We start from the raw sequence: 23,554 nt of genomic DNA on the forward strand, positions 1-23,554 counted from the left end.
TGTCTGGGCTCCAGCTGAGAACAGCTCCTGTGCGCTCTGAGTCCGGAGGGCGTGTTCACTCTGTGTGCACTCAGACACACACATCCAGACACCCAGGACAACTTATTGCCGCACCTTTTCCCCGCATGGATCCGACAGAAGCTGTTAAATAAGGTATTGCAGATTTATTTGGCTCGTGTGTTTCTCAGTGTGTGTTTTAAGTGTGCGTTCTTCACCTTTGGTCTAAAAACGTCAAAGTGGCGACAGGTGTCCTCTCTCTCGCGCTGCTCATGATGAGGGACGTGTTTGTCTGGCCTGATCCTCATATATACACACTTAATACAGATCCCAAGCAGCAGCCATTTCAGTGACCCTTCACCAACACAGCAGGTGCACAACAGGTGCTACCGTCGTCTTAGCTGCTTTTAGAAAAACTGTTTTAAACCAGTTTTATCGGGAGAGAAGAGGAAGAGAAAAACACGGCCGATCTCATGCCATCTACTCCACACTACAATGTTATTTTTCTGTGTGGGTTTAGGTGACAGGTTGTGAGCACTGCAGTGCTTTTATTGTGATATCCTGCCATCAACCAGGGGGACCGCTGTGCGCATGCGTTAAATACTCAAAGGTAACTATGCCCTGGGCATTGGACGTACGTAAACACAGTTCAGGATCTAACAATGTTATACTTGAAGCAACAATTTAGTGCGTTTGTCCACAGAAGCTTGTTATTCATTTTCCAACAGCTCCTCAGTATCAGAGCTGTTAATGGCACCCTCAATGATGGAATCATTTAATGTATTTTAAATTCGCTCTCCAGTTTTGGTTGACAGTCTGCAGCAGAGAGCATTTAGTGCGTCCAGGAGTGACAGTTGGAAGGATCAGCCTACCTGAAATACACTCATTACAAGGATACAGATTATAAAGAGAGGGGATTTATTAATCTATTAATTTGTTTTCACAATGCTTTGAAGAAAGATCCCAGTGGATGCTGAAAAGGAGCCAAGAGCAGCTTTAAAGCTCAGTGTAAACTTTGGGGACATGGATGAAACTCTTTATTTCGTAATTGTTGCTTACATTTGGTGGAATAACTCACACATCACTGTCATATGCAGCATGTGATGGTTGTTTTACCTTTTTGTTTTACCATCACAACATTCAACAGCACACGTGTAGTTAAAGATTAATCTTTTTGTCTCTCTTCTGTTGGCTCAAGTTTTGTGTACATATATACTCCTCTCACAGGGATGGAGGGGGACCGGGCTGACTCTTCTCTTGACCTAAGCCACCTGACAGACAAGGAGCAGTCAATCATCCTTGACGTCTTACAGCGTGACCAGGAGTTGCGTCGTTCTGATGAAGGACGCGTAAAGTGAGAGGCATTTGTTTATTCCTTTGAGGGGCCAGTTCCAGTAACGAACTTACCCAAAAATGAGACACCACTATCACAAAGAAGGGATACAAATAAATGGGGAAAAGCAACATTAAATGTCTTTAGAGTACTGGATTGTCCTGAGTTTCCAAAACAGCTTCAGTGTCTTCAAAAGCTAATTTTCTTATTTGTAGTTTAAAGGATAGAGAGCATGGAGAGTACAGGAAGTCTAAAATCTCTCCAGGGGGCTCAAATGGGTTGACATTTGACAACTGTTGAAGGCAACAGTATATGATTCACATGTGATATAATGTCATAAAACACCTATTGTGCATTGTAGATCTGTGAAACTGGACAGGATCACTCCTATTAGAGCAGACAAAGGGGAACTTGTTACAGTCATGTCAGAGAATGATAGGATGTTAAATTTATTACTGATTATTTCTTGATTTTCCTCTTTCTGTATTTGAGAAAGAAAATGCTTGTCACTTAAGCTGTACACCAAATGAAATCTCATGAAATTGATTGATCATCTAATCGTTTTAGTTCTGCTGCCAGGGGATGAATATTTCAATTAGTGTGTAAATCCCCTTGTTGTTAATATGAATCTAAACACGTTATTAGAAAAATTGACACGCTAACTAAGCTCTATGACACCACTGACAACAGTGACAGTAAATCCTCTGTCTAGTCCTGACGTCAGGTGTCATCTGCTGACTTTTGCAGACAGAAGGTTGTAATTCCTGTTTATCTTGGCCCTGTGTCAATGTTATAGGATCCTCCGGCAGTCAAAGACAGACCCAACACGTCTGCACTTCTTGTCGGGAGCATGGTTCAGCGAGCAGTGCAGCAGACGGCATCGCAACCAGATGTCAGGAAGTGACCAGGTCCACGCCACCATAAACCACAGGAAGACAAAAACCAGAGGTAACTTTTCAATTAGTGCAATACCACTACTGGTGGCCTTTGTGGCCACTTCCTTTGTTGCTGTAGGGATATCCCAGTAATTGGTCTGTGGTTGTTGCCGCAGTAGCAGATCCGCCCTTGGCTGGACTGTTTGATGGGCAGAGAGAAGAAACCTCACATGATCACAACTCTGCTCAGGCAGAGAGGAGACTGAAGGACAACAAAGAGGAGAATGAATGGTCCGTGATGGAAGGAAATATCATATCATTTGATGTAACATTTGTGTCAAACGGAATTTCTCCTCTCTTGCTTGTGTGTTTTAGCACTCCGGGAGCTTTGAAACATACACCCACACCTAGAACAAAAAGTCCAGTAGCACAGGTTTGTATGTACATGCATGTTTCTTTATATGTTTTCAGTTTCCTTTAAATAATCGTCTACATGTTAATAAGCCATCTTCTATTCCAGGGTCTCCAGCATAAAACTAGCTCTGCGTCATCCAAAGGTATGAAGGTTTCTATCTCAGTCTTCTGTACCTATCTAGCTGCATCTTTGTACTAATATTAACTCACTATTCTGCTCATAGAGTGTGACAGGAGAAGTAATGGCCACTCAGAGGAACCTGAGGTGATTATAAGAACACCCACATTCTCATATTATAAAGACTTATTGTTTCAAATAACAGCTTTCTTTCTATCCAGAGAGTCGACGCTTTGGATGATCTAAACATATGAATTAACCCCTTAGGGCCATGATAAAGGGTGTTAGAGTACAAAGCCATAGATAATCACTAATGAGAATCGCATGTGTGTGTGTGTGTGTGTGCCAGAATGATTATTACAGTCACAATGGGGACACTGACTCTATGAACAGCAGCCTGACAGAGGCAGACCCTGCTTCTTTAAAAACCAGCAGCTCCAACAGCAGCCTTCATTCAGGCTACACGGTACACACTCACATATGTGCATGCACACAAATACACACATTTCTTTTGTTGGCTATCTAGCTGCGCAAGATGACTCTGCTTGGAACAGTGATGTAGGAGCTGAGCTTTGCTTTGTGTGTATGTGTGTGTGTTGTAGCTCAGTGGAAGCATGATGAGCCTGTTCAGCTCGGGAGATTTTGGTCTGGTGGACGTGAGGGGCCGTATTCAGTTCTCATTGGTTTATGAAACCCACAAGCAGGAGCTGCAAGTGAAGGTGTATCGTTGTGAGGACATTGCTTCAGCACGCAAAAACCGCTCTGACCCGTAAGTAATAGTGTGGATCTGAATGTAAATATCATAGCAACATTGTTACATACAAAACTAGTCCTATAATGTTGGTATGTGTGTGTGTTTCACAGATATGTTAAAAGTTATCTTTTACCAGACAAGTCAAGCAAAAGTAAGAAGAAAACCTCAGTGAAAAAGAGGACACTCAACCCCGTCTATGATCAGACTCTCCGAGTGAGACACTCTCATTTACATATTACATAAAGTGGCAGCTTTCACAGAAATCTCCCATCTGCCACTTGTCCTTCAGCCTTGCTCCTTGTATCCTAAGTGATGAACTGCAGTCGCTCATTTCTCTAGTTTTTAAAATTTCTTGTATTTTATTTCTACATTGACCAAATATTGCCACAAATCTATGTTTCCATAATGTTTTGCACTTCATCTTGATGCTTTTCATCTGTCTAATTCTGATTAAATGCTTTTAGTATATTGTGAGGATTGGGGAGCTGCGTAGTCGAACCTTGAACCTGTCAGTGTGGCATGCCGAGCCCCTTGGGAGGAACGTGTTCCTTGGTGAGGTGGAGGTGTCTCTAGACGTCTGGGACTGGACCTGCACTCAGCCACTGTGGCAGGACCTGCAGCCACGGGTGGGGAAGAGAGAATAAATGACTTGCATGCAAATACTTTTCTGTGTTGTCACAAAATTAGAGTTTGTGTTTTGAATATTCGCAGACTAATATTTACCAAAAGACTATGATGCCTGCATTTGTTTAGTATCTGAGTCTCTGTGTAACAGCAGACACAGTTTCGGCAGCTTTGTTGAAGACACAAAAACAAAGAGGAGTGTCTCTTGTGTTTGGGAGAGCTGAAGGGAGAGGAAGACATGCTGTGAATATCAACTAAGGGTTTATGTAGCCTTAATCTTTTTCTGCTTCCCAACTTCCACTTCCCACCTCTCTGCTTTATCTTCTTTTGTTTTTGCCTCTTTTTCTATTTTCTACCCTTCAACCCACATCACAGGTTTATTTGGATCCAGATTCCATCAGCAGTCGTGGGACCATTGTGCTCTCTATCAAGTTTATCCCAGATGGTTATCAGGGTGAGCATAATACATACAGACATCTTGGATTTGCATAATGTCCTATCTCAGTATCACATTCCCATGTCTTTTCTGTGTGTGTGTGTGCGTGTGTGTGTGCGCACACGTAGGTGGTGGTCTGCCACTGACAGGAGAGCTTCACATCTGGCTTCGGGAGGCTCAAGGTCTCCTGTCCAACAAAGGAGGCGCTATAGACTCATTTGTTAGAAGGTGTGTCAGCTCTGCATCATGTGTTCTGATATTTTGAGTCATCCCTGTAGGCAGAGGAAGCCCTCCCCCTGAATCCAGCTTTAAAACACACTGAAGTTAGTGCACATCCATATGTTCTGAATGACAAAAACAAAACAACGGCAACAAAAAAAAAAACAACCTTATGAACACCCACAATATAAATCTTTTTTTTTTCTCTAAATTTGCTCATAATCATTAATAATCATCATACTTTAAACCCCACAAGTTACATCCTCCCAGATGCCAGCAGACAGAGTGGCCAGAAGACACGGGTGGTGAAACACTCCATCAGCCCAACCTACAACCATACCATGGTGTATGATGGGTTCCACACAAGTGACTTGAAAGAGGCGTGTGCAGAGCTGACTGTGTGGCGACGGGAAGGGTTAAAGACACACGTCTTAGGAGGGATTCGTCTGAGCTGTGGAACTGGTGAGAGCCTCTTCACTGTGTGTATTAACAGTAATCATTTTATTTCCTCCAAAAAGAGTAGCCTGTTTCTGGTTCGTAGTTATTCTTGCATGTAAAGAGGAACTAATGCACAGATGAATCTTGTTTGTGTTCGTACAGTTGCATGAGTTTCTTCCATAAATATAAAATACTTCACATCACATACAGCATCGTAGTTTACTTCAGAGCCCACAGCTGTGTAGACGATCTTGCTGAACTGAGACAAAGGAACTCCACTTTCATAACATTGTAAGTCAGTAAAGGTACTTGAACTACACCAAATCATTAGCTTTTATTAATAACGTGCCTGTCTTTGTGGTTTTGACACTATAATCATTGAGATTCAACAGTGAAATTAACTTATACATATCATAAGAAGGGAACTAATACTTCTTTGCAAACTATGGTAATGAGGTAGCTACAGTAGTGTTTAGCAGGGGTGTGATGACATTGCTTTAGTCCAGCACTTCCCTTTCTTCTCTATTTCATTCTGTTGGCATTTCAGGCATTTCAAATAGATGTGCTATCAGAGTGAGGGTCATTTCTGGGTTAAATTTGGCGCACTGCTGAGTACTACTTTAGGGATTGTTGGGTATTGAAAACTTCCATCTACATTGCAAGATGGGGTCACCAGTGTTCCCAGGGAATTAGAGCAATAAGGAAAATGTATCATTTCAATTAATTTAGTTGTGAAGTTATTTATCTCAAAATTGACAGTGTCGTGCTCATAGCGGGTTTTGCTGCAGCTGATAAGAAGTACGCGACACAGAAGGTTAACCACTGATCGAGCAGCGGCCTCATTTAAAGTGTCATAGTGGGTTATATTGAGGAAGTAAATTTTCTGTTTAGGTTGCAGCAAGGATTCCTATAAGAATGTCTTAAATGAGTGAGTGTTGTTTTTGTTTTTTAATGGCAGGTCAGAGTTATGGGGAAGCTGTCAGCTGGATGGACTCCACAGAGGAGGAAGTTGCTGTCTGGACCTCCATGATTGAAAATCCAAACCACTGGATTGACATAACATTACCAATCAGAACTAACCTTGCCCCCCGGTCTCAGTGACTCAAACACACTTTATTCACAGACTCACACCTATGCACATGTTCAAATAATGGCTTGACTGAAAAAAGCACTCAGCACATGAGCACATTTAGCCTCTCTGTCAATGATACACTGGTTATTTCTGAGGGAGTCAGTAGTGGTGCAGTACTGTAAAAAAATGGAATGGATCAGAAATATTTACTTAAACCAAATCTATCTGATTTTAAAATGTTTCATTTGTATGTTTTGGCTTCAGTCTCTGTCTTATTTGACAAAAGTGCATTTGTAATCCCTTATAGTTTATTAATTAAATACCAAATCTAAACAGATGCAGTGCTTACTGATGTTGCATTTACATCCCAATTATAGAGACATGATTTTTTGGATTTAAAAAGCATAAACTAATTGTTTCACACCCATTTCAAATTATGCATTATTAGTCCTTTTAATCCTTTTAAGGATGTAAGATGAATAGACCAGTCATTTTGTCTCAATCCAATTCAGATTCTGTTGGGGTTTATAGGTGGCATTACTTTGGATTGGATTGAAAAACATTGCTGTTTTTCTTTCCTCTGAAGTGAAATAGCTGACTGCCACCTTGTGGTCTGACTTCGCCATTTCGTGGATTTTTTTTTTTTATATTTTCAAATTCCGGAGGGCTCATTGAAGGACGAGATCAGACACACAACAATAGATTACAATGTCATATAACGTGACCTAATTTTGTTCATCGAAACAATACATGAGATTTTTGTTATGAGCCAAACCTCCTGAACAGATGATGGCAGACTCAACAATCCTGCTCCATGATGAAACTTCACCGGAAGTAGGTCTATTTGGCTTTCAGAATGAAGATTCAATACTCAAACCGCGATTTATACAGAATTTTTAGTCTTTGTTGTTTATGAATTTAATTACAAATAAGGGCACATCAGTTGATGTTTCTTTTTTTCTTTTGCCGATACAAACAAATACTGGAGATCCAATTCCATATCTGTGCTGTGTCCAGGTGTGTGTTTTTATTTTGAAGTCTGCAGCCGGATGTGCTTACCTTGTGTTGCACTGCAGGTTGTGTGTTGTATAAAATGTCCGGGCTGCAGCTGCTGAAGCTGTTCATCAGTGAGCGGCTGAGTGCGGCAGCAGAGGAGATCTTCTCGGCGGTGCAGAGGACCATCAGCGAGTACGAGCAGGAAGCCGCTCCTGCCGAAACGGACCGCCGACATGGACTTAAACAAGAAGTGCCCCTACACAGCGAAGGTTTGTTTCATGCTGGCGGCCTCACCGAGCTTCACAACACGTGTTTTCGTTTGTTCACAGACTATAAATAAATGAAAAGCATCAGAGCTGAGGCAGATGGAGGGGAAACCGCTCATTTCCTCTTTTTGGCTGAAGTTCGTTGTTCAGCCATCAGCGAGGTGCATTGTGGGTAATGTTGGCAGCATGTTTTCAAGCGGAACCATCAAAAAAAAAAAAAAAAAAGTCACTCAGTTCTGCCTTTTAATGATTATCATATTTCTTCGATACGATTATCCACATCGATCAGGCTAAATCCATTGAATGTTTTATTAAACAGTTGGTAATGGGATGAATCACAGCAATGCTCATAAGTGTTGACTTAAAGCACTTATCAGAGAAATCTGCCATCTTTTAGCCAACATAAACAGTAAGCTTCATTAAAAATTTAGAATATTTTGATAGTACATTTATAGTTTTTATTCAATGTATGTTATCTGGACTATGTTATCTAGATTGCAGATGCTTAATCTGTGTTTAAAGTTGCTCATACCAATGTGTGTAAAGCAGTGTGAGTGTGGCTACATCTGAAAAGTCTATTTAATAAGCAAAACTGGGTGAAATTAAGAGACCCCGCTAACAGTACAGCATTGTTTATCAATCAGCCGTCATTACTGAAATGCATTATTAGGTTACACGTTCCTCTTATTTCAGATCATGTTTGCACTTCATTGTTCTTCAATTTCTTTTAGGAGACAAATTTCTCACCTTCAAATATGAATCTAGAGCTAGTCTGTAGTGATATCCTCCAAAGATCTGTTTCCCACGGTGTGTTTCCAGTGACTACGGTCTACCTGTATTCCTACCAAGAACTAACTAGTTAAATACAATCTCATTTTAATTTATGATTAACTGTAATGTATGTATAAGTGTTTGGTATGGGAATTTATCTCTCCCCCCCCCCCCCCCCCCCCCTCTCTTTTTCAGACCCACCACAGGTCTTTGTCTGTACACATGCAAAAAAGCACTCTGGGGAGTGGAGTCCTGAGGGCTGCCACAACAGCCCTAATCTTGAGTACAAGGACTGTAGCCTGCTGGTCCCGGAGCCTACAGGAATCAAACAGGAACAACAGCCATGGATCAGTCCAGGGAGACAACAGCTGTGGGATATGGAGGATTCTGAAACAAGCAAGTTGAAAGTGACTTCCACCTGCCAGAAGAGTAGCATTTATTCAGATGTGAGTGAGTTGCAAACTGATGAAACTGGGAAGGAAGACAGAATTCCTACACTCAGCTCCTCAGTGGACCACAGAAAAGTTGAGGAAAACTCTCTGTCAAATGGTGAATGGACTTTTTTACCTCACTGTTCTGTTACTCTAAATCACATGGGGCCAGAGCTGACTTTACAAGCACTGACAGGCCGCAGTGTCAGTAAAGACACTGACGTCCACATGCAGAGCCAAACAACTGAATCCCAGCTGACTGAAAGTTCTGAAACACATTGCCCAAAGAAAGGAAAGAAAAGACCTAAATCCCACTGCTGTAATTTCTGCGGCAAAGAATTCAGCCACAGTTCACATCTAGCCACACACAATTTAACTCATACCAGGGAGAAACTGTTCAGCTGTGAAGTGTGTGGTAAAAAGCTTCGACATGCCAACAGTGTGAATGTACACATGAGGATACACACACAGGAGAAGCCATACTGTTGCAGGATTTGCTGGAAAGAGTTCCGGTATGTGGGAAATTTGAATGTACATATGAGAATCCATACAGGTGAAAAACCATACAGCTGCAAAGTGTGCGGTAAAAAGTTCAGTCGCAATAATTTGATGACTAAACACATGTCTACACACAGGTGAAATAAGGTCAGCCATAAGGAGTGTGTCAAGAGGTTATATTGGCCTGACTTAGTGACCATATATATTTTGTAAACCAGGGGGCTCATCCAGATAAAATGGTTACAGACTAATATTAAAAGCACATGACTTGTAGTTAAAAGTAATGATTCATTTCAATAATAGGTCAGTTATTTGTTTTATCATGGGATAGTATTTTCCGTTTGTACAACCACAACCTTTGTTTGAACATATTTCTTTATCTATAAAGAAATATCTATACATTAGTTGACCCAAGTGCCTTGTTCTTGTGACCAATCAGTTATTGTTAAAAAATTCTTACTGTACGGGTACACAAGCATTGCTGAAGCTGCCATATTCTCACTCACAAATGAGTAGCTCAGTCAAGTAGACATCTTGGAAGAACATACTCTTAAGGTTTGAAAGGTCACAGTGAAAAGAGGAAATTACAATGGAAGAGTCAAATCCATTTTGAATAAGCCATTATGGAAAGAAATGAAATAAATTGGATAAAGTCGGGTGAGGCTTAAATGAAATGAGTGTTCCTTGTCTTAATTTTGACCGCAGACTTTACAGATATTAATGGAAAAAACGTATTTTCAGCATGTAATCAGCCTAGAGGGATAAACGGACATAAAGCAAAGCTCATTGCTTTAGAAATCGGTACTGTATCAGATTTATTTATTTTTTTTAACATAAACAGCTCAACCTTTAACCATCAAATCCAGAGTGTTTCTGACTTTTGTGTCAGCGCAGTTTGATTTCCAGTCTCCAGAATAAACTTGCGGCGCCGCCAGCCTGAATGCTGGGCGGTTGCCATGCCAACGGCTTGTCAACATCGCACCTCTCGGAGGACTAGCGCTCATCCTGTCCGGTGTCCTGTCTCCAAAGATGTCCCAGTTGTCTGCGATGAACAGAAAGTTGAAGCAGACTGTCGCTGAAACAATCTCTAAACACGTGGAGCACTGTAAGTACTCACCTCCAACTTGCCAAAGCGTGCTGTGCTAGACTAAGCTGCTAACTAAGTTCTAACCGCATTTGCTTGAATGAACCAATCAACCAATGAAAAACGCAAAATGCCATGTGAAGCGTGACAAGTGAGCCTTTATCAACGTAATCCCAGTCAACAAAACAGAGATCGAGTGCCTTATCCGAAAGTTCACTGGTCTCCTGGGGGAGCCTGCTGCCCCGGGGCGGGCAGTCACCGGCTTGGACAGAGGAAAGTTCAGGAGCATCCTGCATAACTTCTTTGGGATGACCGATGACATGATCATGGACGGAGGTAATCTATCTATATTTAGATAATTATATTCTAAATGTAAAAAAGCAAATAAGACTTTGGATACATATGTAAGATTCGTATTTTGAAACGCAATTTTGCAGGTCGTTTTTTCAACAGTTCAACAGTTCGATTAAATGTGTTGAGTTTAATATTGATTCATGGATACGTTTCAATCACAGATTTAGTTAAAGGTTAAAGGTTAAAGGTTCGCATAAGGTTAAATCTCTTAAATTTACTATTGGAATTTTTTTTAGACAATTTTACATTTTGCATGTTAATTTTAGCGTCTACCATTAAATCAAAAGTCACATCTTGTCCCGGATTGGCATTTAGAGGCAACAGCTGTACACGTGGACTTTCTCTCTTTTACTTCCGTACTATAAATAGCCTGTAGCAGTTTAATGAGTACTATAACTGGACATTTGATCACTCATTACCCGTCCTACAGTCTTCAGGACATTTGACAAAGACAATGATGGTCTTGTGAGTATGAAAGAGTGGATTGAAGGACTATCTGTTTTCCTTCGAGGAACGTTGGATGAAAAAATAAAATGTAAGCTCTTACTCTTACTTTCCTGGACATAAATACAGAATTAGAATTAGAATTACAAGCAGATAACAAAACTTCCCCTTTTACACATCAGACTGCTTTCATGTGTATGACTTGAATGGTGACAATTACATCTCAAAGGAGGAGATGTTTCACATGCTGAAGAACAGCCTCATCAGACAGCCCACAGAGGAGGACCCAGATGAAGGAATCAAAGACCTGGTGGAGATAACACTCAAAAAGATGGTATTTGTCCAGTCATGGTTTATTGATGGAACCTGTTGAGTTACTTCCTCATTGCACTCTGTGTAACTTCAAACCTCAGAAAATAGCCGGCTAGTGTCTCAGTGTAGTGACTATTTGAATTCCAAACTCCCCATGATGAAATCTATTTTATTTTTTTATTTTTTGCTGTAATTGTAAAAAAAGGTTGACAATTGGTAGTGTTTTTATTTGCAGGACCATGACCATGATGGCAGGCTGTCTTTTCTTGACTTTGAAAAGGCAGTGAAAGAGGAGAACCTGCTACTTGAAGCTTTTGGAACCTGCCTTCCAGACACCACGGTAATCACAAATTAAGAGAATTTTGGCAACTTACTTTTTTAAGTCAGAAGTTTTTAATCATACATTCAATTTTATTTCCTTTCCAGAGTACTGATTTATTTGAGCAGCATGTATTTCAAGAACAACTGGAACAATGAAGAAATCATGTGTGCATATTCAGCTGTGCCTTTTTTAATACATAATTTTACATCTGTTGTAATACAAAATGTGTAAATAAAAACAAGTTTCCATGAAAAACCCAACTGGTGTGATCAAATCCGTCGACGTGGTTTCATCTTTTTTTCCAATGGTTTGACATCAGGAACAGATGCCACCTGAAAGAGACGACAAGAGGGATTATTACTGGCTCAAATTACAAAAATAAAATCTATGCAACAATTAAGAATGAATTTTGTTCTGAATTGCTGCAACAAAAATTGTATCGCTGTTACCTGTTTCATTGTGTTCCTGATAAGGTTGACAGTTGTGTTCAGTGAGTCATCATCCATGTCCAGTTTAGGTGGATCAGGCAACTGTGGCCCAATCAAAGGCTCATTTTTTACAGCAACATCAGTTAGTGAGTTATCTGTTGCCTCTTCCATTTTGCGTTTCCTGTTTTCTAAGTGTGTGGTCCTTGGAACAAATCTGACTGCAGTGGCCTGATTTGGAGTCACTCTTTGCTCTGTCCCTCTTTCTCTCTCTGAAGAGGTTTGACTCAAGCTTAACGTTTTTGTTGGCTGGTTGGTGTTGGTTGTGGAAGTATACAATGTCCCCATTTTGTCTTCTGTCGGTGTATTTCTATGTTTGTTTTCAAATCTGTAGTGATGATGTTCCTGGGGAGGTAATGGCAGTGGAGGAAAATCTAAACAGCTGTTTGAAGTCTCTCCTATATTATCATGCTTAGGCCTTTGATTGCTTGGAGAGATGGTCTTCTCTGATTTGGTGGCTGTGTTTGATGTTGTGGTTTCTTCATTTACTGCCTCCTCCTGTTGCTTTCCTCTTACTTTGTCACAACAAAACAAACAAAAAACAAAAAAACAAACATAGCGTTAACCAAATGACCAGTTGAAAAGATACGCTGTGCTTCAACACTTGGATGCAAAAAATATTTGTGAATATACATCAGATGTTAAAAGTGTACCTTTATTTTGAGCAGCCCTGACTATGTATCGCCTGCGGTCCTGCAGTTTCAGCCTGGTGTCTTCCACAGTCTCATATTCTGGGACGTAGCACACATGCAGGACACCCCCATAGAAACTCTTTTCATCCATGTGTCGCTTGGCTGCTCTGAAACATACATGTTTAAGCACAATGTTTTAGCAAGTCTTTTCAACACTGCCAGTGCAACATAATGTTGAAGGTGAACCACAACTTAAACCTGGCACTGGTGAGTTTCTGGAACTTCACAAGGTAGACCTCTGTGAATTCCTCAGCTGGATACTCATCCAGGGGCCTGTACTCCTCTACAACACCGTACAGAGCACACAGCTGGACCAGCTCTGTCATGACTCCAACAGCAGGGACTCCTTGGACCATCAGGTAACGGGACTCTAAGTTGATGGTGTACACCTGATGATAATGCACAAAACACCTATGATGACGCTTCTGTCAGTATTTGTGTTATGATCTTATATCACTTGGCTGAGACCTTTTTTACTCTAACCGCTTTTTTTTTTTTTTTTTTTTTTTACCTTAACCGCTCTCGCGGTCCTTCCCTCCCTGTACTTTGGCCTGGAAATGCACACTTTCCGCTGTTCATGGTGTTTATAGACGTCTGGGACTTTCCAACATCCCGATGTGTTGCCGACGGGTGCCGCCATATTTCCGGAAATATGTTCTATTTCGTAAACTTCAAAGTAAGAGCACGATGTCTCTCCCATAGACTTGCAGCTGTCGCGCATCCGCTTATGATGTTTTATTTTGAAAAGTAGCGCAGCTCACATCAGCTGCTTTGGCCTAGCTGGACTCAGTCAGAGCACATCGATGTAGAGTTAGCTGAGCAACCTGCCTGTTAATGAAGTAGCTACTCAGGCAGTTTGGGAATTATGTTTGGCAATCAGGGCATTCAACCCGTAACTGTTGTTTTTAGCAACACAAAAAACTGCTTCCTTCACCTTCCCTTGAAGCTAATATCGCATCTTTCCCTAAGCGAGGTAAGTTAGCGTAATACCAGTGACACAGTTTTTCCTACCTGGTGCCAATTATTAACATTTTTCTTGGTTCGGTTTGGCGAAATAACGTGCAACCAAAACATATAAGTAGTTGAGTCGCAGTCTGCATTTAAACATTAGTCCAGAGTCATTATGTGACCATGAGCATTACTAAATATAAGTATGAAGTTGCAGTGTTTTTATTGTGAAACGAGGGGCTCCAGTACATACCCTGCCGGTGATTTGATATCCAGTGACCATTGTGTCCGTAAAGGTGACGCCTTTGCTAACATAGCAGATGTGGGAGGTATATTTCTTGTTTTGTTGCCAGCAGTAGCAAGGACAGACTGGATCAATGTGCTTCATGTTCGGATCTGATAACTTTCCAGGCGTGTCAGTATTGAATAACAGATATCATCACTGTTTTCCATTCCATCAAAACAGTTTTTTGTAGTTCGCTTGTGGTTTCACTTGGTAGTGACAAAGCATTACATTAGAGAAGGAGATTGGTTGAATGCTAATACATTCTTGTAAGTTGTCACCATTTTGCTGTGCACATAATCATCTTTATTGACTTATAAAGAACCTGATCTTTCAGACGACAATTGGGTGATATTTCATGAGAGAATGCGATAGTTGACTACTGTACAAGCTTTTTCATTATCTGTTGGGCCAGTTGGTCAGAGGAATTATTGGCTCAGCCCTCTTTCCCTTTTACTTTTGACATCTTTACACAGAAATCAAAGTTCCATTAAATGTAATTTATCGTTTGTCTAAGCTGTGTAAATTGTGTTCAATAAAGAGGACTTGTTTGTCAGAAGAAGTAGCATCACCATGTTTCAGTTATTTAATCTCCCTACTACAAAAAATGTGCTTTGTCTGTGTTTCAGAATCAACCTTTGGAGTTGTCCTTGGGTCATGGTTCTCCACTGTTCCTCAGCTGGACACCAAACAGAACCACATCTAGCTTTGACAGTCATAAAGTGGAGCTTTGTCGACAACTTGCAGAAAAGCTGGGACTGAAAGATGGAGTGCAGGTAGGCCTCTACAGTGAGGAATGTTTTTCCACACTGTAGTTTGTCATTTCTACATGACATTGTAATGTTATTGTTATTGTTACTGACTGGTAGTGTGGTTTCCTGCAGGGCTTTCTTAGACCATGTCATCAAGTGTCATCAGTGCATCAAGTGTTTGTGGAGCCTCTGTCATCTGATGACTGGGAGATCCTGGTAGGTTACATAGTGACCAGAATATAATGTATCCTGGACTTTAGGTTTCCCATTGATTTAAGTATATTCTCTGATTATTATAAGAGGACTTATTAGTGGCTGGGTTGTGACCCAAGGCACTTTCAAGTGAAGCATTCATTTATCACTGTTTTCTGATTTACACCTCCAGGAAATTCACAGTGCTGCACTGGAGAAGCAGCTGTTAGATCAGATCAGAGTGGTGTTCCAAGATGCAGTGTTTCCTGTATGGGTGGACAGTCACACAGTCATCTACATCCGAATAGGTCAGAGTAAATACAGTAATTCAGGTCTTTTGTCTTTCGCAAACAGTCAGTTAAATGACCCCAAACCCTATCCAAAGCAAGGAAATTCAGATATGAGATGAAATGTAGTCTTTGATAACTTTAGTAACCAAAGTATAACATTTAACTGTCATAATGCTACAGTATAGCAACTCTTTGCTTTCGGGGAATCAAATTTCTATCAGCTGCTTTTGAAAAAATATATGCTAGTCATATTCATGAACAATATTATTGAAAACAGATCTATGGTTTACTCTGTTGCAGCATCACTTTCGCCATCTGTGTCCTATGGTCGCCTGGAACAGTTTACAGAACTAATTGTCTCTCCAAAGAGCCGTGCTGGAATTAGTAACTTCAGTAGTTCTCCTTTGACGAGCAGCGAGAAGCAGCAAAACTCAGATCTTTCCTCCTCCTCGGTACGGCCATCAGAAAGTACTGATCAAGTCCCTCAAGTGCGCCCCTGGGGTGGTATAGCTGATCTTAGGAGGCTCTTGCACTACATGATAAAAGGGAGTAATGACCATGTTAAAGACCTACCAGAAATACCTGGCATCCCTGCCCTGCTCAATGATTCTATCTACAGAGTGTGTGGTGTACCTCCTGACTCTCTCTCCAACGTAGGCCATGTTGCAACTGCTGCTATTCATTTATTTCCTGGGAGTCATGCTGGAATAATAGGAGGTCAGTCTGCCGTGACTTATGGCTTGCTCTCCAAAGTTCCTTCCCCAAAGGAAACTAAGGACAGAGAAAAGCAGACTATAGAGAGAAAGAAGAACACAGGAGTTACCAAAGTTGCTGCTTCTGTGGATGAAGAAATGAAAGAAGAGGAGGTAATGATGGTCAGGGTGGTGTGCCATTGTACTGAGAAGCTAACATGCAAACAAAGGAATTGCAGCAAGGGAGAAATCCACTGTGGGAGAGTGTGGGTAAGAACATTTCCTAACTGAGTACTCAATGGCCCATATATATATGTATGTGTATATATATATATATATATATATATATATATATGTATATATATGGCCTATATATGCTAGGTTTTTATTTGTTTTATTTTTTTATTTGTTTTATTCTAGATTCCACACCCCCTGGCTGTCAAGTTGAATATCATCCCACATTCAACAGTTAGAATTAAGCCAGTGAAATCGGCTATCAAGGTGGCCCTGACTATTCATCTACAGCCTCTTACACCACTGGTGAGTGCTGCAACTATAGTGCGGGGAACATTGTCAAGTCTCAACACATTTCGTTTGTTGAAAGCTGCATAAGATTCAATTCACCCATTTTCTTTATCCCTGTGTGTTGTCTGGCACTTTCTCCTCAGCCTGAGGAGAGTGATGAGGAGATCCAGACAGCTTTCCTTGGTTGGCTGCACAGTCAGTGTCACGAACCTTTAGCCTGTCTCACTCCACGGTCTGGCACCATCCTCTTACATGGAACTGATGGTGATTCTTTTGAACACGTTCTTTCTGAAAATGGTTCTTCAAGGACCGTAAAAAATATTGCACCATTAAAAGAAAAAAAAGAAAAAAAAAAAGAAAAACAAACAACCAAAAAAAACAACCTTCAGCTGCAATAAATTATCACTACTCTCCATCTTTCTTTCTTTTAAAGCAAAATTAGAGTTTGCTTTAACAGTGCTCAAACCAGAACCAGCAAGTGATCCTCCAGACCAGCTGTTTCTACTAGCACACACTCTCATTCGGAAAGAAAACATACAGGTGTGAACATGCACATAAAATTGTCTGTTCATCAACATGCCAATGCAATTGCCACAAAAATTGATTACTCCACGCTGCACGATAATAATTGTGTTGTTGTTAATAGTCAATTTGTGTCACTTTCAGGTGGGCAGAGAGTCAAGTAACACACCAGCAGTAAAATCTGTAGCTCAAACACCCAACCCAGAACTTCCCTCCCTCTGCATTCTTGGGTAAGTTTGTAGCTGTAGAGTCTTTATATAATTTTAAAGAAGTTCTCTGCCTATCTACCACTCCTTCATCTTTTTCAGGGGGATTGAGGAGTTCAGCAGGACTGGATTTGAGTTCATCTCCCATTGCCTTCTGGGTAGTCCCCTCTCACATGAGCTCTGTAAGACAGGACAGGGACTCCAAGGAGGAGCTCTACTCATCACTGGTGCTAAGGTATTTCATTATAATGAACATATTTATGCTACTTAAAACATTGAAGTGTACAGTGTTTCCAGATTTCCAGTGTTTGTCTTCAGTCAGCAAAATAACTCATCCTGTCCTTTTCCTCTCAGGGGTGTGGAAAGAGCACTCTGTCCCGAGCCCTCTGCAAGAAAGCTAGAGAAGATTTGGATGCACATGTGGAGGTGGTGGACTGCAGAAAACTAAAAGGTGAACTTATTCACATTTAACAAAAGGCAGATTCATAAAAACACAAAAAACTAAACTGGGTTTATTTATCAGAAAACATAATGAATGAACAATGTGTTTTTAGGCAAGAGGGCTGAAACTGTGAGACAGATGCTGCAGGATATTTTCGAACAGGCGGAGTGGAGGCAGCCTTCAGTTGTTCTTCTTGATGACCTAGATTATGTGACGGGAGCACCAACCTCACCCGAACATGAGCAGGGCCCTGAGGCAATGCTGACACAGCACATTGCACAAAGTAAGTCATACATGTGTATGGGAGATTTTTTAAATTATTATTATTATAATATATTGTCTCAGGCAGGATTTAAAAATTTGTTGGCTTTGAAATCCTCTTGTCTCTTCATGGCTGTAGGTCTAAAGGATGTGGTAAATGAGGTGGTGGTTCACTCCAGTCTGGTCTGTCTGATCATCACCAGCCAGAGTGAACACTCTCTCCACCCAGTGCTGACTGAAGTGCAGGGGTCCCACTTCATTCAGGGTTTTGTAAACCTCCAGCCACCAGACCAGGTAATCGCACAAATACAAATGCACAGACAGACCCACTGGAAAATATAAACACACAAAACCAACAGCTTGTGTGTCATTGTTTGTAGGCCCAGAGAGCAGAGATCCTGCGCCGTCTGATCCTCAGAAGGTCTAGCTTCTCTGAAGAGACTTTACAGAATCTTGATGTTCAAGCTGTTGCCAAGCAAACAGAGGGTTACACACCTCAAGATTTGGCACTGTTGTTAGAGCGTGCTGTCCACGCTAATAGTGTACAAAGAGGACACGATGACCAGGGTAACAAAGACACTGCAACCAGTGGTTTATAAAAAAAAGTTCTTCAAATCCATAATTATGATAATACTTGTTTATTGTGCCACTGTCATATTTGTCTGTGCTCTGCATTTTGTCAGGTGTATGTCTTTCATGGAGGGACTTTGAACAGGCTCTTAAGGGCTTCACACCTCCCTCACTGTGGGGAGTAGATCTCCACACCCCGAGTGGAACTGGGCTGGAGATGGTGGGTGGGCTTAAAGAGGTCCAACAGCAGCTAATGGACACCATACTGCTCCCTGCTAAGGTCAGTATCAGTCAGTTTGAAGCACCAGAGTTACAAACAGGAGGAATCATTTATCACCATTAATTGCATTATTGATTGTAAATAGAAGAAATTAAAAAGCGCAACAAAAGCGAGTTATAGCAGAGAAGTGAAAACAGCAGATGGAATGTTAACACATTAACACAAATTGATTTTAAGATAATTTTCTGGTCCCACTGCATTTATCATGTTTATCTCATGAATGAATCATGTTAATCACTTTGCTGCATTTAGAGAAATATATAAATGGGTGATGAATTCTCATCGTGCCTTTGTTGTTTAACAGATTAACCTTTGTCTACAGTTTCCACAAATCACTTAAATTATAATGCTGTTCCAATACAGTTTCCTTTTCTTAATTACATTAATTTCCATATTTAATAATAGTTTAATATCTCTTCTTTGTCAATTTAATCATTACCCTTGAGCAAGTTATTGTAGTAGTTAGTACCCTTGACCAAAAATTCTGAACATAACAGCACTGTTATGTACAGTGCTGGTTTTGTTAGATGTTGGAGGAAGTTTAATCCTAATAGAAATGATATTGGCTTAATAATGTGTTTAGTATTAGTTCTCTAATTTCCCATTAAATCACAACAAATGCAATGATGTTTAAAAGCAAATCAACAGAATCTTTAAACTATTGATTGCACAGTAATTGGGTCTTTGGTCTGTTGCAGTATCCCATCCTGTTTTCCAATCTTCCTATCCGCCATCGCTCAGGAATATTGTTGTATGGTGCTCCTGGCACAGGGAAGACCCTGTTGGCCAGGGCTGTGGCCAAAGACAGTGGTATGAACTTCATCAGCATCAAGGTAGTCTGGACTCAAGCTCATATAGTCAAACAAAAGAATCTGTTTCATTTTAAGAGAGAAATGTCTATCTTCTTTGACATGGAATATTTACCTTTTCCAAGGGACCTGAACTTCTGAGTAAGTACATTGGAGCAAGTGAGCAAGGAGTTCGTGATGTTTTTCAGAGGTTGGTAACATTTACGCGTCTCCACACTCCACCCTATCACTCTGTTATGGCATATAACAAGTAACATCAAATATTTACAGTAGTTTCAAGTCCTATTATATTAATCATATAATTTATTTTCCACTTGTCTCACAACATCTGTATCTGTCGTTTCCAGGGCGCAGGCAGCAAAACCATGTATCTTGTTCTTCGATGAGTTTGACTCTTTGGCCCCCAGAAGGGGCCATGACAGTACAGGTGTAACTGACCGTGTGGTCAACCAGCTCCTCACGCAGCTGGATGGGGTGGAGGGACTGCAAGGTAGGCCACACAGAGGCATACCATCTGCATACCATCTGCATTATTACATATTCTGCACAATGACAACTGTTAAAATAGCTAATGGATTATATTGGCACATTTAACTGTTTGTATTAATTACCACTGTAATTTGTTTTTCCAAAATGTCGGTTATCAAAATGTAGATTTTTGTATGAGATGACTGCTAAAGGTTGGCAAGCACCCTCATAATGCCTTAAAGAGGAGTGCATTCTGCCCATAGGGTTAGGGTTAGATATGAGTTGATGAGCTATAGATATGTTAGATACATTTTCTTAACCTTTGAATAGAGCCTGTTTTTCATTTAAATAATTGAAAAGCCTTTATGATTGTTTTTGTAGGTGTATATGTGCTTGCAGCCACCAGCCGCCCAGATCTGATTGACCCAGCCCTCCTGAGACCTGGACGACTGGACAAGTCCCTTTACTGCCCCCCTCCTGACCTGGTGTGTCAAATTCAGCCATTAATTGTATTAACAGCACAATACATTCAAACCCAGTTTATGTGCAGGATTATCCAAGTATCATTAATTTGGCTGCTGATGACTTGTCTCCCATTGTATCACGTCCTCAGGAGTCTCGTGCGGAGATCCTCAAGGCTCTTAGTATTGGTGTCCCCCTGGCTCCTGATGTGGACCTGGAACAGCTAGCAGCAGCAACAGAGCAGTTCACGGGGGCTGATCTGAGGGCCCTGCTCTACAATGCACAGCTGGAAGCCATCCACAACAGCTTGGGCACAAGCACGCCCCAGGTTTTGTATTTTCCTAATGGCACCACTGATGAATCTATTGCATTTGGTTGCCTCAATAAATGGGCAAGGAAGGGAACTTCCAGTTCAGGGCCAGTTCAGTTCAATTATTTATGATTCATTTTTAAGTGGCAAGCAGCTCCCCTGAAGGTTGATTAGAGGTTTGAGTATGAGTTGCTGTAGTTGGATTGTAAACTCATACTGGGCTAATTCAGAATGTTCCCATCACAAGGATATGGCTGAATATCTTAGGCAGTGAGGACTACCAGGGGGAAAATGACCTTCAATTAAGCTGTCTTAAACTACAGAAACAGTCAAATTACTTTGCTTGTCCATGTTTTATTTGGCTGCTGTAGTACTCTGTCTGTCCATATATAGAGTAAGTCCTTCTATTGTGTGAAATCAGGAGCTGACCTCTGGATCAGACAGCGACATGAGCCTCTCCTCCATGATCTTCCCAAACAACAGCAGTGGCTCAGATGATTCAGTTGGGGAGGGGGATCCAGGCATGCATTTGGAACAGTCCATGATTTTTCTGGAGCCTGATGAGTTTCAAGTAGAGGACGAACGACATCGGAGCAACGTCTGGAGACTCTACTTTGGAAGCTCTTATGAGTCAGAGTTAGGGAATTCACCAGTTCCAGGACTGGTAAGTAATACTGTCAAGATACTACAAAGTTTTTTTTCTTCCCTAGTATTTTATTCACATTTTGGGTATAATTTATTAATTCACATTCATTAGTCAATCACAAAAAAAACAATATTTCAAAATGCATTTTAACTCTCTTTTTGAGATTAAGATGAGAAGGGCCATATCACTTGTATGGAGCTGGTGTGTGGATGTTTAGCTCAGCACAAAGACTGGAATCAGTGAGAAACAGATTGTCTGGCTCTGTCTCCTGCAAACTGAAGATAAAATAATCTCATAAATTATCTTATTTCTAGTTTGCAGCAGATTCTCGTTGGTAAATGTTGAGTTAACTAAACATGACTATAATATAAGTTATCTGTTTTACAAATCTAAAGAGCATTTAAAAATACTAAAGTGCAGCTGCATTCCTATCCTCAACCGTTTTTGTTTTTGTCTCTTGTTTCCTCTTGCCTATCTTTCTTTACTGAACTCCCAGTGCATCTCTGCAGCCAACTCTATGACCCAAGACTGCACAGGGGCATCATTTCGTGACACCGGTGGCTCTTTCCCTCCTGCCTACATGTCCTCCCTCCAGAACGGGTATGAGGAGCTGAGCCCAGAGCAGTTGGAGCGCCTACAACAAAATGTTAATGACATCAAAAACAACTACAGGAGAGCCAACGTAAGTGACAGTCCTGGAAAATAAGATACTACATGATGCTGATTTTTATTATACTGGCTCCAACAGCTCCACTCAAAACTGTACTGTTTAGTACTCTAGGTTCTGTATTACATTTCTTTATTATTTGACTTCTATATTATTTTATTACTAGTCTGTTTTACTTGTATTGCTGTAGTGTACTAGTAGTGTACAGCTAGTTCAACAGCTTATTTATGCTACTGTGTGTATGATTACATGTATGTGTCTTCAGGAGGAGTGTGCCCCAGTCCATTCATCCTCCAGCCAACAGGGACTATTGCTTTGTCAGTCTCATCTGAACTCTGCCCTCGCAGCAACCAGACCGTCTCTTAGCAAATCTGACTGGCACAGATACAAAAAACTGTGAGTATGAGGACACCAGAAAGGACAGTGATTACTGCACAACAGCACTCACCAAAAAAGTCATGCTGCTATTAACAGATTAAATTAGTGAAAGAAAAACAGTTAACAGGAAGTAAAAAGAAAGTTTTTCAGATTTTCTTAAATGTGCCTTCAGTTCAGTAGGCTATGAATTTTGAGCATTTGAAGTCTAACCTACTGAAGGAAACAAGAAAAATTCAATAAAGTAATGTTTCAGGACCGTTGGTTCGTAGGAACAGGAGGGATTTGATCAGTGAAATATTTGCCCTCATAAATTTAAGCATTTTCTATTAAATCAAATTACATTGTACATTTTAAGATGTCACTGTAAAGAAGTAAAGAAGAACTGGAGCAGAGGAATTGCACAGTCAACAATCCTATATTGTTCAACTCATGTCCTTTGTAAGATGAATTAATAAACTAATAATATAAATAAAATAAATAAAATAATATCAATCAAATCTAGTTGTTTGTACATAATGTTAACTGTAATGCACACACAATTTCAGTTAATCCCTTTCCTCTCTCTCTCTTCTTTTTTTTTTTTTTTAAGCTATGAAGATTTTTACAGGTCAGGAGGTGGCAAATCTCTTCATTCTCTCACAATGAAACCTGGACAACGTGTAACTTTAGCCTGAACCAACACATAAGTCTGCTTCACCTAATTCACTAGTATGCTATATATGAATAAAAGTGGTGATTAATTATCCAACAGTGGCATTTAACTGTAGAATTATGATAATGTTAATTAATGTGATTAATATATATATTTTAATAAAGTTTTCTATGTGATTTTAAATAAAACATTGATCTATTAAAATGCATTTACTGTAAATATGTTGGATTATAACCTGGAAAAATTGTTATAATTAAAACTGTA

General features: G+C 40.4%; 4 protein-coding genes across 6 annotated transcripts; 3 read left to right on the plus strand and 1 right to left on the minus strand.

The window, feature by feature from the left end:
* Window positions 1–6,876, plus strand: sytl1 (synaptotagmin-like 1). 2 transcript variants are annotated; one of them, XM_029513697.1, is made up of 15 exons: window positions 1–153; window positions 1,225–1,351; window positions 2,127–2,278; window positions 2,382–2,496; window positions 2,581–2,638; window positions 2,726–2,762; window positions 2,844–2,884; window positions 3,087–3,203; window positions 3,340–3,506; window positions 3,602–3,704; window positions 3,956–4,117; window positions 4,491–4,569; window positions 4,680–4,779; window positions 5,027–5,232; window positions 6,167–6,876. In XM_029513697.1, the coding sequence occupies exons 2-15, from the start codon at window positions 1,227–1,229 to the stop codon at window positions 6,307–6,309; spliced, it is 1,605 nt and encodes a 534-aa protein (XP_029369557.1). In that variant the 5' UTR covers window positions 1–153; window positions 1,225–1,226; the 3' UTR covers window positions 6,310–6,876. The 2 variants fall into 2 exon arrangements, with proteins under 2 accessions (XP_029369557.1, XP_029369558.1); XM_029513698.1 differs by having other exon boundaries at window positions 2,385–2,496.
* Window positions 6,877–7,132: 256 nt separating this feature from the next.
* On the plus strand, window positions 7,133–9,920 carry LOC115050707 (zinc finger protein 184-like). The gene is made up of 2 exons (XM_029513701.1): window positions 7,133–7,545; window positions 8,509–9,920. The coding sequence occupies exons 1-2, from the start codon at window positions 7,374–7,376 to the stop codon at window positions 9,381–9,383; spliced, it is 1,047 nt and encodes a 348-aa protein (XP_029369561.1). The 5' UTR covers window positions 7,133–7,373; the 3' UTR covers window positions 9,384–9,920.
* A 179-nt stretch (window positions 9,921–10,099) lies between these two features.
* Window positions 10,100–23,554, plus strand: pex1 (peroxisomal biogenesis factor 1). Of its 2 annotated transcripts, XM_029513695.1 has the most exons (28): window positions 10,100–10,347; window positions 10,504–10,662; window positions 11,111–11,215; window positions 11,307–11,458; window positions 11,672–11,776; window positions 14,796–14,942; window positions 15,051–15,134; window positions 15,304–15,418; window positions 15,701–16,362; window positions 16,513–16,632; window positions 16,761–16,881; window positions 17,051–17,157; window positions 17,284–17,369; window positions 17,448–17,580; window positions 17,700–17,796; window positions 17,900–18,070; window positions 18,188–18,342; window positions 18,429–18,615; window positions 18,732–18,898; window positions 19,597–19,731; window positions 19,833–19,897; window positions 20,055–20,197; window positions 20,557–20,660; window positions 20,789–20,965; window positions 21,369–21,607; window positions 22,077–22,275; window positions 22,526–22,656; window positions 23,228–23,554. In XM_029513695.1, exons 1-28 carry the CDS (start codon window positions 10,272–10,274, stop codon window positions 23,310–23,312), a joined length of 4,227 nt encoding a protein of 1,408 aa, XP_029369555.1. In that variant the 5' UTR covers window positions 10,100–10,271; the 3' UTR covers window positions 23,313–23,554. The 2 variants fall into 2 exon arrangements, with proteins under 2 accessions (XP_029369555.1, XP_029369556.1); XM_029513696.1 differs by lacking the exons at window positions 10,100–10,347; window positions 10,504–10,662; window positions 11,111–11,215; window positions 11,307–11,458; window positions 11,672–11,776 and adding an exon at window positions 13,727–13,908 and having other exon boundaries at window positions 21,369–21,611; window positions 22,090–22,275.
* Window positions 11,704–13,575, minus strand: rbm48 (RNA binding motif protein 48). The gene is made up of 5 exons (XM_029513699.1): window positions 13,447–13,575; window positions 13,134–13,324; window positions 12,897–13,042; window positions 12,208–12,758; window positions 11,704–12,090 (listed from the first exon to the last, which is right to left on the minus strand). The coding sequence occupies exons 1-5, from the start codon at window positions 13,573–13,575 to the stop codon at window positions 12,028–12,030; spliced, it is 1,080 nt and encodes a 359-aa protein (XP_029369559.1). The 3' UTR covers window positions 11,704–12,027.

Source organism: Echeneis naucrates, chromosome 11, assembly GCF_900963305.1.
Source record: "Echeneis naucrates chromosome 11, fEcheNa1.1, whole genome shotgun sequence".
Lineage (NCBI taxonomy): Eukaryota > Metazoa > Chordata > Actinopteri > Carangiformes > Echeneidae > Echeneis > Echeneis naucrates.

What these genes read in the sequence shown, in the direction of transcription:
- sytl1 (XM_029513697.1), top strand. Translation starts at nt 1,227, where the DNA reads ATGGAGGGGGACCGGGCTGACTCTTCTCTTGACCTAAGCCACCTGACA. An exon ending in AACAAAGAGGAGAATGAATG is followed by an intron (nt 2,497 to 2,580) that starts GTCCGTGATGGA and finishes TGTGTGTTTTAG; the next exon opens with CACTCCGGGAGCTTTGAAAC. An exon ending in GCCACTCAGAGGAACCTGAG is followed by an intron (nt 2,885 to 3,086) that starts GTGATTATAAGA and finishes TGTGTGTGCCAG; the next exon opens with AATGATTATTACAGTCACAA.
- LOC115050707 (XM_029513701.1), top strand. Translation starts at nt 7,374, where the DNA reads ATGTCCGGGCTGCAGCTGCTGAAGCTGTTCATCAGTGAGCGGCTGAGT. An exon ending in AGTGCCCCTACACAGCGAAG is followed by an intron (nt 7,546 to 8,508) that starts GTTTGTTTCATG and finishes TCTCTTTTTCAG; the next exon opens with ACCCACCACAGGTCTTTGTC.
- pex1 (XM_029513695.1), top strand. Translation starts at nt 10,272, where the DNA reads ATGTCCCAGTTGTCTGCGATGAACAGAAAGTTGAAGCAGACTGTCGCT. An exon ending in AGATAACACTCAAAAAGATG is followed by an intron (nt 11,459 to 11,671) that starts GTATTTGTCCAG and finishes TTTTATTTGCAG; the next exon opens with GACCATGACCATGATGGCAG. An exon ending in GGGAATTCACCAGTTCCAGG is followed by an intron (nt 21,608 to 22,076) that starts ACTGGTAAGTAA and finishes CTATCTTTCTTT; the next exon opens with ACTGAACTCCCAGTGCATCT.
- rbm48 (XM_029513699.1), bottom strand. Translation starts at nt 13,575, where the DNA reads ATGGCGGCACCCGTCGGCAACACATCGGGATGTTGGAAAGTCCCAGAC. An exon ending in CAGGGCTGCTCAAAATAAAG is followed by an intron (nt 12,759 to 12,896) that starts GTACACTTTTAA and finishes GTTGTGACAAAG; the next exon opens with TAAGAGGAAAGCAACAGGAG. An exon ending in TCAGGAACACAATGAAACAG is followed by an intron (nt 12,091 to 12,207) that starts GTAACAGCGATA and finishes CGTCTCTTTCAG; the next exon opens with GTGGCATCTGTTCCTGATGT.